Source organism: Pan paniscus, chromosome 2, assembly GCF_029289425.2.
Source record: "Pan paniscus chromosome 2, NHGRI_mPanPan1-v2.0_pri, whole genome shotgun sequence".
Lineage (NCBI taxonomy): Eukaryota > Metazoa > Chordata > Mammalia > Primates > Hominidae > Pan > Pan paniscus.
In genome coordinates, this window is record NC_085926.1 from 58,042,539 (window position 1) to 58,058,374 (window position 15,836).

Here is a 15,836-nt window from a genome sequence, read left to right on the forward strand (position 1 = left end):
AGAAGCAACACTGAGTAATTTTAAGTAGTTCAAGAAAATGTATGTGGTTTGAGGGTCAGGGTTGTCCAGAGCCAAGACCAGTTATATGGGAATTGTTATTGGCTGGATTTGGGGAGGAGAAACCCATGGCCCAATTCCAACCCACTGAAATCTAAGCAGATTCTAGGTGGTTAGGCGGACCTGGTAGGCGTTGGTTTATTTTATTCCCGAAAAAGGCCCTGGAGCAAGTCTTCACATGGAATCCTGCTGAAAGGCTTCCGGCTCATCTGGCCTTTTCCTCCTCTTAAGGTTCTGCTCCATGTTTTACCCTCGGCGTAAACATTGCAGAGCACGTTCAGATCTGAAAAGTGTCTCATCTACGTGATGGTCAGACGTTGTTGACCCTGTGATGCTGTGTAACATTTCATTTTCGAGGCTTGGGGAGTCTCCTATTTCATGTGGATGGGAACCTGGAGGTCTTTGGGCAAGTCGCCATCTTTTTATTGTTCCAAGAGTTTGGTGAAGCGTTTGAACCTTCACCTGTCAAAATCAGTTTTGGAATGAGAACTGCTCTCTCTCTAGTCCTTATAATAGCAGAAGGAAGGTATCATTTATCCTAATGAGACCATAAAGGGGGCTTTCCCGTGTGGACACCCACCTTGAATTCAATTGGAAACCGAAATTCTGGGCATTGTATTTTTTGTAAATTTGGCTCAGACTTCAACTGGGTCATATTTCCCCCAAAATCTTTTCGAAAAAGACTTGTGTCTCATTCCTTTAGACTAGCATGTGTAAGCTGGGTAAAAATAGAGCAAGCCGATTTCATGTTAATGATTTCATGTTAGGTTTGTAAATCAAATCTGCAAGTCTGCTTTTGAAAAGCATTTAACATATAACTTGGGAAAGTTTGAGTTTTGCAGACTAATGCCTGTGGCCGGATGAGACTTCATAGCTCCATCCAATCCCTCCTGGTGCAAGAGACCAATGCCTTGAGGGTGCCTGGCCACCACCATTACCCTGACAGTATACCCACTATTTATTTATTTATTTACTTATTTATTGTTTACCCTTTTGAAGATTGCTCTTCTCCCTTTAACTTAAAGGAATTGGCATGGAAACTTGTTTGATCTGGAATTTCTGATAATCAGTAGGTAGTAACTCCGTAATCAATAGCACTTCAAAACAACAACCAAATAACAGGATAACTAATCCAAAAAATTCAGTCATGGTCAAGGACTTCCAGCTCAGGAAATGTCTGGTCCCGTGGGGTGGATTCCTTGGATAACCAAGTGCCGTGCAGGGCCTGGAGTTTTATGCAGACCATTGCTCCTCGATTGACCACAGGACCTCAAAAGGAGGGCTGGCTTCATGACCACATGACCTGTGTGCTCAGAAGGGCCCTGTACTTGGTTTATTGCTCTGCTGTTGCTGTCTTGAAGTTCTTCTTCTTATTATTTTTTTTTTGGCACTGGGGAGTTGCAGTTTCAAACAACACTTATTTATTGTCTCACAGTTTCTGTGGGCCAGGAGTCCAGCCATGGCTTAAGACCAGGTCCTCTGCTCCGGGTCTCACGAGACTACAAGGAAGGTGCCATCTAGGGTGTGTTTTCATCTGAATGCCTAACTAAGGAAAAATCCACTTCATTCAGATTCATTCAGGTTCATTCAGGTTTTTAAAAGAATCCATTTCCATGTGATTGTCCCACTGATAGGTCCCAGCTTTTTACTAGCTGTTGCTTGGAGGCTAACCTCAGGTTTTACAGGCTACGCTCATATCTCTGCCATGAGGCCTTCTGCATAGGCAATTCATAACACGGCTGCCTGTTTCCTCACAGCCAGCAAGAGAATCTGTCTCCTGTCTGCTAAAGTGGAGTTTCGCGCATCATAATATGGTCATGGGAGTAATAGCCTGTCACCTCTGCCATTTTTCTGTTGGTTAGAATAAAGGCACAGGTTTTCCCCACACTCAGGAAGAACCCATGATATAAAGGCTTTCAATAAAGGAGACGACAAACAGAATATGGAATGATCAGAATTACTCTTATGACCCAGACCAAGAACATCAGCATTACCTACGAATTTATTGGAAATTCAAATTCTCCTGTTTCACCCCAGGCCTGTTAAATCAGAAACTTTAAAAGCGAGCCCAGCATTCTGTGGTTTAACAGATCCTTCAGGTGATTCTGACACCTGCTAAATTTTGAGAACCACTGGTCTAGAGGCAGGCAGGTCTTGCTCCCCTAGGAGTTAAGTTTGATGTATCTTCTGGTAATACTGAGAAATGAGCTGGGAAATGGTTCCAAAATCAGATTATCCTCCCCAGGATTAACAAGACTCATACTTGCAAAAGAGAGTGAAGAAGAGAAACTAAAAAAAGCAAGAGGCTGTGTGTGAAGCTAGATTCAAACAGTTAAAGACAGCAACACATGGCAAAGGATGGGAATTTGAGGAAGTGGGTAGTGAAAGCAATTCTTGAGCTAAATTACAAGAAAACACGGTGAATTTGTATCTGTTTCCTGTATTTAGGGGGCTGGCTTAAACGTTATGATACATTTGGGGAGTAGAAAATGGATGTTGGTGTGAAGTTCTTAAGTTTTGGACAAGGAACCCTGTATTTTCATTTTTCTCTGAGCCCCATGAATTATGTAGACAGTCCTGCTTCGAAGTTATTATTTATACAATTCATTATAGAGAAAGTCCTTGGGAACCTTAACTTTGAGTGAGGATTGCTTGAGTTAGTTTTTCTTACCAGCCACTCCATGATACTCTTTGTTTTTCCCAGGTTAGATGATCGAGTTTTATTATGACTGAATCTGCAACTGCAAAATTAATTCTGATTAATTAATTTAATAATTAAATTCTGATGATTTCTCTCTGATGGTTTGGGTGTGGGCTCCTAAAGAGGGTCTTTTTTTGCAAGAGGATATAACAATAATCAGGTTAATTAAAAAAATAAAGCTCTCACCCTTTCATTTTTGAGTGGCATGCCATGCACCCCTTATCAGCATGTGAGTATGCTTTTCATGTGGTCGTGCTTGGGTTTCATTAAGTGTAATTTGGCATGTGTTCAACCAGCATTCAGGTGGCTCTTGGTGGGTGGCTGGGGAGACACCAAGATGCAGATAGCTCAGTCACTCCCCAACAAGCGGCTTAGTTCTGGAATGAGGTGGGAGGCCAAGGAACTCACACGTAAATGCTGGTGGGAGTGAAGTGCCACCAGCTGTAGAATCTGGTGTCAGAATGATGAGCCAGGAGTTATCCCACAGGAGGACGGGTGAAGGTCTTCCCATCAAAGGGATAGAGAACACGTGAAGAGGTCCAGGGGCTCAGGGCAAGATGTAGTCCAGGAACAAGGAGTCTTTGAGCCTGCAGTATGGTGGGTGGAAGTGGCAAGAGTGGAAAGCGGATTGGATGGGGGTTATGTAGCTTCTGAGGTGCTGTGTATGTTAAAGGAGCTGACTGTGTGCAGCGGGAACCCTGGTGAATTTGGAAGCACAGAGGTACCTGACGAGAAAGATGGTTCTGGGGTTATGTGAACAATGATTCGGCTTCAAGGCTATCAAAGACAAAAATGTTTATTGGGAGGGTATAGAAAAGGGTTTGCCAAAAGAGTTAGGTAGGGATAGAATTGACACATTGTGGAAACTATACCCAGAGTTTAAGAGGTGGAGTCCGGGATAGTGCCCATGTTTGTAGCTTGGGGTCCTGGTAGAATGGGAGCTGGCTACGGAGTATCTTTGTTGGAGAGTGGGTATAGGGAAATGGAGAGAGAGAAAAAGTTGCAGGGGGTGTGGGAGATGGATAGCTGCAGAGAAGGCAAGGGCAGGGGAAGTGGAAACAAATGGCAGTGAGACTCCTGGAAGGTGCTGGCCAGGGGCATGGCATGGCATGTTCTGTTAAGCAAGGGAAGGACTAGAAAGGGGCCATGATTTTGGCTGGGCACTTATCCTCCTCACAACAGGACGCATTTGTGTCATGGCTTACTCTTAAGAATGACTGATGTGTCAGAATAGCAAATATGAAAATGATTGATAACACCTAGCATTGGTGAGATTTGCAGGGATAACTAGCTGGCCTCTTAAATCTATAGATAGGAATGTAAACAGAAACAAACTTTTTATAGGGAAAAGATGTCTAGGACATAATGATTAATGAAAAGAAAAAAATTCCTACCTATCGAAAAACGTGAATTCAGGCAGCAAACACACATGCATGTATACACATACACAAGTGCACACACGCATACACACACAATCTGGTAGGCTGTATACTACCAAGTTAGCAGGTTGTTACCTCTGGGATGCAGTCACTCCTTTTTATTGTCTATATTTGTGAAATGATTTCTTTCAATTTTTGAGACAGGGTCTCACTGTGTTGCCCAGGCTGGAGTGCAGTGGCGTGACCTCAGCTCTCTGCAACTTTCACTTCCCGGGCTCAAGCGATCCTCCAACCTCAGTCTCCTGAGTAGCTGGGACTACAGGAGTGAGCCACCATGCTCGGCTAATTTTTTTTTTTTTTTTTTTGTAGAGAGGGAGTTTTGCCATGTTGCCCAGGCTGGTCTTGAACTCCTAAGCTCAAAGCAATCCTCCTGCCTCAGCCTCCCAAAAGTGCTGGGGTTACAGGAGTGAGCCACTGCACCCAGCCATTATTATGGAAAATTTTAGGCATATACAAAAGTAGAGACAGTGGTGTCTTACATGCTCATGAACCCATGATCCAGTGATATCCGTTAATGGCATTTTGGAATCATATTTCATCTGTTCTTGTCCTCAAATGTTTTGAAGCAAATTTCAGCATTACATCCTTTCACTCTTAAATATCTCAGTATGGTTCTCTAATAGTTGAAGACTCCATTTACATTTATATAAGGAGCATAATTTACACTTGTGTAACCCAAAGGAATGACCAAGCCTGTGCCTCTCTCCCCAGATAGCAAAGCCATTGTGGATGGGAACCTGAAGCTCATCTTGGGTCTGGTGTGGACGCTGATCCTCCACTACTCCATCTCCATGCCCGTGTGGGAGGATGAAGGGGATGATGATGCCAAGAAGCAGACGCCAAAGCAGAGGCTGCTGGGGTGGATTCAGAACAAGATCCCCTACTTGCCCATCACCAACTTTAACCAGAACTGGCAAGACGGCAAAGCCCTGGGAGCCCTGGTAGACAGCTGTGCTCCAGGTAAGTGGCCAGGGCTGCCTAAACCATCTGTCCAGGATGGGGGTGTGTGGGTCCCAAACATTCTGGTTTTCAACGGGAATGCTATCTTTGCTTTGATTAGAGTATTTCTCCAGGTATAAGCCCATTATAAGGAAACTAAAACTGGCTCTGTGTACCCTTCCAAGGGCAGATTTTCTAGGTATATCCATAGACATGTTTGAGCATCAAGTTGAGTCTTTTATCCAAATTCCAATGAAGGAGTTGGTGCTTAGAAGCAAGACTTGGGTTTAGCTTCCAGACTCCAAAATCCTGTGTCTTCCCACATTGGTGCTCAGTTTCTCATTGGATTTGGAGAAACATTTGGTCCTATTAGGTGGCTTGGCATGAAAATCTAAAAACTTCCATGGAGTGGAAAGTACCCATTTTTATTAACCACTGGTTTGACTATATATGGCATTCTCCACCCTTTTCTTTCTGTGTTGCTGTGAAATAGCATTTGGTCAGGATCCAGTTGGAGCCTTTTCCACCCTTGATGGGCTGCTCATTTCTTAGTGGTTGAGTGTATATGAAGGTTGTAATTATTCCCACTGGAGGGTTTAGATTGATGGGTAGAGTTTGCTGGTACACACTCAGTAGAAAGACCAGAGTCAGAGTTTACACACACCCCCTAAAGTTGATTTTAATTTAAAAAAAAAGGTATTAATCATATTTTCCATTTACTGTGTATTCTGTATTTACTGGGCACATTAGTATTTAGTTAGTTAGTGGTTCTTGACATACTCAAAGCAGAACTAGTGTCAGTTGGGTAGGGGAGGGCTGAAGGCCTCATTCTTACTTGAGAGCCTATAAGTTGGTGTCATCCAGGAAAAATTCAAAGTGCAGCATTAATTGATTTCCTAATATCCTCTTCTTTACTTCCATTTAAGGACACATTTTAGGATACCTCTTTCCAATTTAAACCTGGGAGTTTTTACTCTAGTCCTTTACCTCATGTGCTTACAAAGGCTTTTAAGATAATTCTAGGTTTGTGCCTTTGAGCAAGTGGATTTTTGAATCACACAGGATGCTATTCTAGACTTTTTAGATATATCCAGGAATAGAGTAAAAAATAAAATAAAATCCCTCCTGCATAAAGGCACCAGGCTTTTTCCAAGCTTTGTTTATTTTTTAACACCACTCCTTCAAGGAATGGATAATCCCCATCTTCATGCAAGAACATAGCACCCGGAGGAGAAGTCTCAGTAATGGAGGATAGTTTACACCCTGGCACACTCATACCTGTGATACTTTTTGCCTGTTAAATATATGATTTGCTCATATTTTAGGAAAAAATCATTCTCTGAACTAAAAGAACAAATGGGGTTAGTTTAGGCACATGGTTTCCTTTAATCTCTTTGGTCAGCTAATGCTAAAAGAATCTTTTGTGTTCTGTTAACAGGTCTTTGCCCAGACTGGGAATCCTGGGACCCGCAGAAGCCTGTGGATAATGCACGAGAAGCCATGCAGCAGGCAGATGACTGGCTGGGTGTCCCACAGGTATACACAAGTGTGCCAGGTCCTGTGAGGCTGCCCCCACCCACTAGCTTGTTCTGTGGATGCCTTCCCGGGTCAGGCAGCCCGACCTTCTTGGCATTGAGACTTCAGAGAGCATTGCCTGTGATGCTCTCTCATCTTCCTCAGTTTACCCATAATAATAGTAGGTTCTCATTGACTCAGGTGCTTATAGATCTTAGTGTGTTGGTTTAATGTAGATCATCCAGAAATTTTCATGTCACTCTTCTTTGTCACACACTGGCAAATTTTCTAGTATTTCTTCTCTAAATATTTTGAAGACTACCTTTAAACCCCAGACTACAAATATGGACCCTAACTATTAGGTTGAGCCATAAGAAATTGATAGTATTTGACCATTTTTCAATCTACATTTTAAAAGGTAATTTTAATCCAATAGCTTAAGAAAAGTCACAGGACTTAAAATTTTTTTTTTTTTGAGATGGAGTCTCGCTCTGTCGCCCAGGCTGGAGTGCAGTGGTGTGATCTCCACTCACTGCAACCTCTGCCTCCCGGATTCAAGCAATTCTCCTGCCTCAGCCTCCTGAGTAGCTGGGATTATAGGTACGCGCCACCACACCTGGCTAATTTTTGTGTTTTTAGTAGAGACAGGGTTTTACCATGTTGGTCAGGCTAGTCTCGAACTCCTGACCTCGTGATCTGCCTGCCTCAGCCTCCCAAAGTGCTGGGATTACAGGCGTGAGCCACTGTGCCTGGCCGACTTAAAACTTTTAAAAACATGTAAGCCAGGATAATCCACCATTAATGGAAACTGTGGAAGAATCTCTGTCACCCATAATCCTATCACAGGAATATAACAAGAGAACTCAGAAATCAAATAAGTCTTGGATACCATCTACAGTAGTCACATTGCTTAGTTGAAGTCTGATCTTCCGAGCTGGGAGGAAAACCAGTGTTTTCTTTCCAGAAACTCCCTCTAACAGTTAGGCACCATGAGTCCTGTGTCCAAAGGCTAGCCAGGGAAGATTGCAGGTAGCCAGTGCCATGGGACTGATGGCGTCACTATAGGCTGCATTGAGGTCTGAGTTCGCTGTATTTTGTAACAGGGTCCCTTGGAAGGTAGAACAACATGCCTGTTTCTTTGGTTTGGTTTTGGAGTCATGCCTCTCCTACATGGCTCATTGGTTTCTTGGCTCGTCCACGCTCAGGAAGTGGTGTGGTGTGTTTTTCATCTCTGCTTAAACCTAAACCGTCTCCTTTTTACGTTCACGTGATGTTGGCATGGGTGAAGTTGTTGAAGGAGCTGCTGGGAAGAAATGCCAAATTGACACACATCCTACTTTTTATGGAATGTATTGAAGGCGACTGTTCAAACCCAAGTAGTTCTTTTGTTCCTGCAGGCTAATGGTCAGAATGTTTTCTGGTGCTTTTTATCACATGGGGAGGGAAGTTGGACACATCTGTTGTTCATTGCACATGGTTAACCTGGTCCATGAGACAGAGCCTCTGTTCATCTGAGGAAGTGTGATTTACCTCCTTAGCACCATTACTGGAGTCAGGGAGGACTCTGCATGCTGTTTAGGGCTGGGTCAGATGATGGTACTGAAACTGAGGTGGTGGCACCTTCAGGGAAGTCACCTGTCCAGGATGGGTCTAGTCTTGCTCCTAAACTGAATATCAAGAGAAGTTCACCCATTCCCTATTTTTTTTTTTTTTTTTTTTTTGAGACAGAGTCTTGCTCCATCACACAGGCTGGAGTGCAGTGGCACAATCTCAGCTCACTGCAACCTCCGCCTCCTAGGTACAAGCGATTCTCCTGTCTCAGCCTCCCGAGTAGCTGGGACTGCAGGTGTATGCCACCATGCCCGGCTAATTTTGTATTTTTAGTAGAAACGGGGTTTCACCATGTTGGCCAGGCTTGTCTCGAACTCCTGACCTCGTGATCCACCCACCTCGGCCTCCCAAAGTGCTGGGATTACAGGTGTGAGCTACTGCGTCTGGCCTTTTTTTTTTTTTTTTTTTTTTTTAAAGAGACGGCGTCTCACTCCTCTGTTACCCAGGCTGGAGTGCAGTGGCATGATCTTGGCTCACTGAAACCTCCACCTGCTGGGTTCAAGCCATCCTCCTGCCTCAGCCTCCCTAGTAGCTGGGATTACAGGTGTCTGCCACCACACTGGGCTAATTTTTGTATTTTTAGTAGAGACTGGGTTTCACCATGTTGGCCAGGCTTGTCTCGAACTCCTGACCTCAAGTGATTTCTCTTGTCTTGGCCTCCTAAAGTGATGGGATTACAGTCATGAGCTACCACGCCTGGCTTCCCTATTTTTTTAATGGCTCCTAATATATTGAGATCACATATCTAATATTTACATGTTGTTTCTTTTTTATTTACCTTTTTTAATTAGTAGAGTTAATACAGATACAGACCATGAGTATACAAGCAAAGGAAAAAGCTGGTTAACCTGTGCACTTTTTTGTAACATGCTCTAATCCCATGTGTGCTTGTTTCTTCATTTTCCTGACTTGCTATAGCTTATCCTTTTATCATTTTTGAAATTTTGACCAGAGGAGTAAATGGACTTTTGGGGAATGGGGAGGACAATGAACTTTTGGAAGTTACATGCAGAATTTTTTGGAGAGGGGCCCCTAGCTTTCAAAGGGGTCTGCAATTTCTCAAAAATGGTTAAAAACACTGATATTGGTGTGTTGGTTTAAAGTAATTTCACTTAATTGAGAAGCTGACTGAGTTTCTTAATATTTGTAGTGCTTGGTTTAAGAGGCATTTGCAAACACTTCAATAGTTGCAAAGTGATGTGTTCTGGGTGTTCATCCACCATGTCATTATCCTAGGTCATCACTCCTGAAGAAATCATTCACCCGGATGTGGACGAGCACTCAGTTATGACTTACCTGTCCCAGTTCCCCAAAGCCAAGCTCAAGCCGGGGGCTCCTCTCAAACCCAAACTCAACCCGAAGAAAGCCAGGGCCTATGGCAGAGGTGAGTGCTGGTCCTCTGGTGTTGTATTGGAGACATGTCCTCTGGTGTTGGAGATGATTTCATGGCTTCAAGAGTGATGTTCTTAGAATCAAAAATAGATGGGTGTAATCCTCAAAGAGACCCCAAGCCTCCTTTATAACACATTTTATGACTGTTTTATTCTGCCTTGTTTTTCTAAGGCTTTAAGAAATGTTTCTGCTTAGATGGAAAGGGCAAGTTTGCTGCTTGGTGATTTTAGTGCAGTAGCCCATTGCTCCCATTTTTCAGAAGAGGAATCGCGGGGTAGGGAGTCGGGGGAGTTTGGTCTTGCCCCAGATCACCACAGTCAGTGATGGGGGTGGGCCATCTGGCTGCTGATTCATTTCTCCTTCTGTTACACTAAGGCTGCCTCAGATTTCCAGCCGGAGTGGGAGCTATTGTTAACCCCTGGCAGATACTTCCTTGCTAAGACATCCTGTTTATGACTTCGAGGCAGCTGCGGAACACCGTTTTGCTCAGAACATTATAGTGGGTAGAAGCCATTTCAAGGCATTTGGTGTTGTGATTGGCACCTGACTTCAAGCACACTAGCTTTGTGAAGAGAACAGTTACATGGCTGCAAAGTGTGGTTTCTGGTGAAGATCAACACGGCCAGATACAACTTAACGCCTTTTCTATGGGGGAGGGGAAGGAGTGCATTTTATTTCTCATTTTTCATAATTAAGAAAATATCGGCCGGGTGTGGTGGCTCATGCCTATAATCCCAGCACTTTGGGAGGCCGAGGCGGGCAGATCACCTGAGGTCAGGAGTTGGAGACTGGCCTGGCCAACATGGTGAAACCCCGTCTCTACAAAAAATACAAAAATTAGCCAGGCATGGTGGCGGGTGCCTGTAATCCCAGCTATTCAGGAGGCTGAGGCAGGAGAATCGCTTGAACCCAGGAGGCAGAGGTTGCAGTGAGCCGAGATCTTGCCACTGCACTCCAGCCTGGGTGACAGAGTGCGTGAGCCTCCGTCTCAAAAAAAAAAGAGAAAGAAAATGTTATCCCAGTGGGATAATAGTTATACACACAGTATTCTGTATATCTTCTCCCAGAATTGACAGTTGTTACCATTCTAGCTTAATAGTTTTCTCTTGCCCTTTGTGTGTGTTTGCATATGTGTTCATGTGTATGATTGCTGAATTATTTGAAAATAAGTTGCAAGCATGGTGACAGTTCTGTCCTCAGTACATCACTAAGCTTCTCCTAAGAATAGGGTATCCTCTAGCACAACCACAGTATTCATTGCCACATGTAAGAAAATTAACAATAGTTTCATATAATCTAATATTCAGTTTGTTGTGGAATTTCTCTATTGTCCTAAGATTGTCTTTTATAGTTGTTGCTGTTTTACAAACTAAGATCTGATTAAGGTTCACTTACTACATTTGTTTGTTATTTCTCTTTAGACTCTTTTCATGCTAAATAATTTCCCCAAACTTTTTTTTTTTTTTTTTTAAATGACACTGACTTTCTGAATAGTTAAGGGCATGTGTCTTGTAGGATGTTCCTTCCCTACAAATGTTCCCTTTGAATAAAGTATTTTCCTGCTTGGTATCAGCTTAGTATTTTTTTTTTTTTTTTTTTTTTTTTTTTGAGAGCCTCGCTCTGTCGCCCAGGCTGAAGTGCAGTGGCATGATCTCAGCTCACTGCAACCTCTGCCTCCTGGGTTCAAGCGATCCTCCTGCCTCAGCCTCCTGAGTAGCTGGGATTACAGGCATCCACCACCATGCCTGGCTAATTTTTGTATTTTTAGTAGAGATGGGGTTTCACCATGTTGGCCAGGCTGGTCTCCAACTCCTGGCCTCAGGTGATCTGCCCGGCTCAGCCTCCCAATCCGCTTATTCTTAAGACGACACATGGCTAGGGCAGTGATGCTGACCACGTGCTGTTTTCACCTCAGTGGTCGGGTCTTCTCATCTGACTTTTTAGGCATGATTTAGACCGGCAGATAGTTCTGGAACAAACCCCTTACCATTTGAGGTTCTGTTTGCAGTGGGTTGTGAGGTGTGTGACATCACTTGTGTTATGTAGGGACTAGGGACTTCAAAGCCCTCCTCCCATTCACAGTCACTTGAAGGCTGGCATGTCCTCACTTTCTTTAAAAGTGCTTTCTTTGGCCGGGCTTGGTGGCTCACACCTGTAATCCTAGCACTTTGGAGGCTGAGGCAGGCAGATCACAAGGTCAGAAGATTGAGACCATCCTGGCTAACAAGGTGAAACCCCATCTCTACTAAAAATACAAAAATTAGCTTGGCGTGGTGGTACAAGCCTGTAGTCCCAGCTACTCGGGAGGCTGAGGCAGGAGAATTGCTTGAACCTGGGAGGCGGAGGTTGCAGTGAGCCGAGATCGCGCCACTGCACTCCAGCCTGGGCGACAGAACGAGACTCTGTCTCAAAAAAAAAAAAAAAGTGCTTTCTTTAAGGCATACCACAGGTGGTGGCTGGAATGAGGAATCTCTGACTTTAAAAATTATGCTTCCTTAATGGCAAAACAGTTGCAAACAACCAATTAAATCCTTTGTCAACCAGATTGGTCAAATGGACTGAATCTAATCAAGGCATAGTGTATGTTTGTAATAACCTTATCACTGGCCATCCGGCTTCCCTGTTGTTAATGTGAGACGGTTTCCTTTCATGGTGCTATTTTCTAGAAAATGATCACTTGTTATGGTTCAGGAATGTGGCTGGTCATTGCCATTTCCTTCATCTGCCTCTTAGCAAGTGTGGTGCACTTGTAGAGGAAACACACCCTTTTTAAAAAAAAATTTTTTTTTTTATATGTGTGCTTTTGGCATTTTTTTAATTGTGGGAAAATATCCATAACATAAAATTCACTATTTTAACCATTTTTAAGTGTGGCATTAAGTGTATTCACATTGTTGTGCAACCGCCACTGCTATCCATCTCCAGAACTTTTTCAACTTCCCAAACTGAAACTCCATACTCATTAAACAATAGCGCCCCATTCTCCCCTCCCCTTTGCTCCTGGTAACCTTTATTCTACTCCCTGTCTCTATGAATTTGCTTATTCTAGGGACCTCCTAGAAGTGAAATCATATGCTGTCTGTTAGGTACCTCCTAGAAGTGGAATCATACGCTGTCTGTTAGGTACCTCCTAGAAGTAGAATCATATGCTGCCTTTTTTTCTCTGGCTTACTTCATTTGTCATATGTTTTCAGGGTTCACCATGTTGTAGCATGTGTTAGAGTTTCATTCCTTTTTAAGGCTGAATAATATTCCTTTGCACGTGTATATCACATTTTGCTTATCCATTCGTCTGCTGATAGACATTTGGGTTGCTACATTCTTTTGGCTATTGTGAATAATGCTGCAATGAAAACATGGGTGTACAAGTGCTGTTTGAGACCCTGCTTTCAATTCTTTTAGGGATATACCCAGAAGTGGAATTGGTGGATCATATGGTAATTCTATATGCAGCTTATTTTTCAGGAGGAAGTGGCCTCACTCTGCTTTTTAAAGTAGGAAGACAAAATGGTCATATTAGGTGACAGGGTCACAAGGCCACATGGGTGGGGCTGTGAGATATGTCCCTGTCATGTGGTTAGATGAAAGCCGGGGTCAGTTTTGGTCTTCTCTGTGTGGCCACATTGCTTCATTTCTGCCACCTGAGCCCAGGAAGAGAGACCGTTTCATCTTCTAGTTTCTAAAAGATTTGAAAGTGTTGTTTTATTTTTTATTTCCTGATTGTTTAATAGGTGCCAGTTGCCAGCCAGTTAGCATTTGTTGATCCATTCACTGAGTCCCACCTTGCTTAGTTCTAGTGGGTTGAAAGGAGAGAGGGCTGGGGTGAGGTGGACCTCCAGCCACAAACAGATCTTTGTGGTGGGCTTCCTTGCAGGGTTAGCTATGTGAAAAGCATTCGTCCATGAGCTAATCAGAAATCTTTGTAAAAATCTAGTTCTCTATGAAGCATTTACTGTAGAGCAATCCTTAAGCACCCTTCTATCTGAGTAATCAGAGGGGTACCAGTTGTCTCCTTTCATGGTAAGCAAAGCTCCGCAGAAGTTTACAGAGGGGGGGTGTGGTTCAACTTTCTAACCAGCCATGGTTAGCCACAGGTGACCAACCCAAGCCCAGACCTTTGACAAGCTGCAGAGTAAGTTGTTTCTTAGGCTGCTGGAGTCACACGAAGTGGGACTTTTAGTATTTTAGGTGCATGTTTATTTACTTACTTATTTTTGTTGTTGTCATTTTGAGATAGAGTCTCTCTCTCTCTCTCTCTGTGTGGAGTGTCGTGATGCCATCACGGCTAACTGCAGCCTTGACCTTCTGGGCTCAAGTGATTCTCCCTCCTCAGCTTCCCTAGTAGTTGGGACCACAGGTGTGCACCACCATGTCCAGCTTTTTTTTTTTTTTAATATTTTAGTTTGAGACCAGCCTGGCCATGTTGCCCAGGCTGGTCTCAAAATCCTGAGCTCAAGCAATCCCCCTGCCTTGGCCCCCCAAAGTGCTGAGATTACAGGCATGAGCCACCATGCTTGGCTATTGGGTGTATGTTTAAATCCATTTGCTTATATCAGTTACATAACCTGAGTGTTATGTAAATCTTAAGCGAAAGAAAAATATATGAAATAAAAATTGAAACTCACTTCCCAACTGCCAATCTCATTCCTGCCTTCAAAGTTTCAGGTATTTATTTCTAGCCTTTTTTCTATGCTGAGTTAAACTGTGTATCTTCTTTGCTTTGCATTTCTTACTGAGCAGTGTGGGAAGGCTACCTTTTAAAATTTATTTGTAGTTCTTTATAATTTTTACCTTTCTTTTTAGGCAGAAAGATTATCTTATTATATAACAGTCTACGGCCATTTTTTCTTAAACTAAATTATTGGGAAATGAATAGAAATCCAGAGTATAGTGACAAATGACCTAGTGTCTTTAACAGATTGGTAGCAAGGAAAAGGAAGTGATGGAGAGACAGCCAGAGATTAAATGAGACTTAAGAGACTTAGCAACCATTTGTAATACGTGACCTTATTTGGATCCTATTCAAACTAATGGTTAAAAAAATTCATGATAGCTGGGCGTGGTGGCTCACGCCTGTAATCCCAGTACTTTGGGAGGCTGAGGTGGGTGGATCACGAGGTCAGGAGATCGAGACCATCCTGGCCAACGTGGTGAAACCCCATCTTTACCAAAAATACAAAAATTAGCTGGGCATGGCGACATGTGCCTGTAATCCCAGCTACTTGGGAGGCTGAGGCAGGAAAATCGCTTGAACCTGGGAGGTGGAGGTTGCAGTGAGCCGAGATGGCGCCACTGCACTCCAGCCTGGCGACAGAGCTAGACTCTGTCTGAAACAAACAAACAAACAAACAAAAAATTCATGATAAAGCAGCTGCTCAAGGTGCTGTAAGAAATTCATGATATTTATAAGATAATTGAAAATTTGAACACTGAATATTTGACATGAAGGAATTATTTTTTTTTATGTGGTATCGATATTGTGGGTACTTTGCAAGTATCTTTTAAGGATACATAGTGATTGTTTGTGGATAAAAAATCTGAGGTCTAGGATTTGTGTCAAAATAATACAGGAAGGGGAGGTGGCGGGAGTGAAGGTGAAACAAGACCAGCTGTGAGTTGATAGTTGTTGAAGCTGGGTACAGGAGGTCCACTGTGCAGTGCTCTCTACATCTGTGTTTGGAATTTTTTTTTTTTTGAGACGGAGTCTCACTCTGTCGCCCAGGCTGGAGTGCAGTGGCACGATCTCGGCCCACTGCAACCTCTGCTGCCTGGGTTCAAGCGTTCTCCTGCCTCAGCCTGCCAAGTAGCTGGGATTACAGGCGCCCACCACCACACCCGGCTAATTTTGTAGTTTTAGTAGAGATGGGGTTTCACCATCTTGGCCAGGATGGTCTTGAACTCCTGACCTCGTGATCCACCTGCCTCGGCCTCCCGAAGTGTTGGGATTACAGGTGTGAGCCACTGCGCCCAGCCTTTTTTTTGAGACAGAGTTTCGCTCTTGTTGCCCAGGCTGGAGTGCAATGGCACGATCTCGGCTCACTGCAACCTCTGCCTCCTGGATTCAAGTAATTCTCCTGCCTCAGCCTCCCAAGTAGCTGGGATTACAGGCATGCACCACCACACCCCGCCAATTTTGTATTTTTAGTAGAGACAAGGTTACACCATGTTGGTCAGGCTGGTCT

The 15,836-nt window shown here is 43.5% G+C and overlaps 1 protein-coding gene across 6 annotated transcripts in view; it reads left to right on the top strand.

Annotated features, from left to right (window-relative positions):
• The window catches only part of FLNB (filamin B), a 163,912-nt gene that overhangs the window by 63,815 nt on the left and 84,261 nt on the right, over nucleotides 1-15,836 (top strand). For all 6 annotated transcript variants that reach the window (XM_034956737.3, XM_055110993.2, XM_055110994.2 and 3 more), the window contains exons 2-4: nucleotides 4,909-5,157; nucleotides 6,575-6,672; nucleotides 9,499-9,646. In XM_034956737.3, coding sequence (XP_034812628.1) covers nucleotides 4,909-5,157; nucleotides 6,575-6,672; nucleotides 9,499-9,646 — 495 coding nt within the window. The remainder of the gene's footprint in view (nucleotides 1-4,908; nucleotides 5,158-6,574; nucleotides 6,673-9,498; nucleotides 9,647-15,836) is intronic.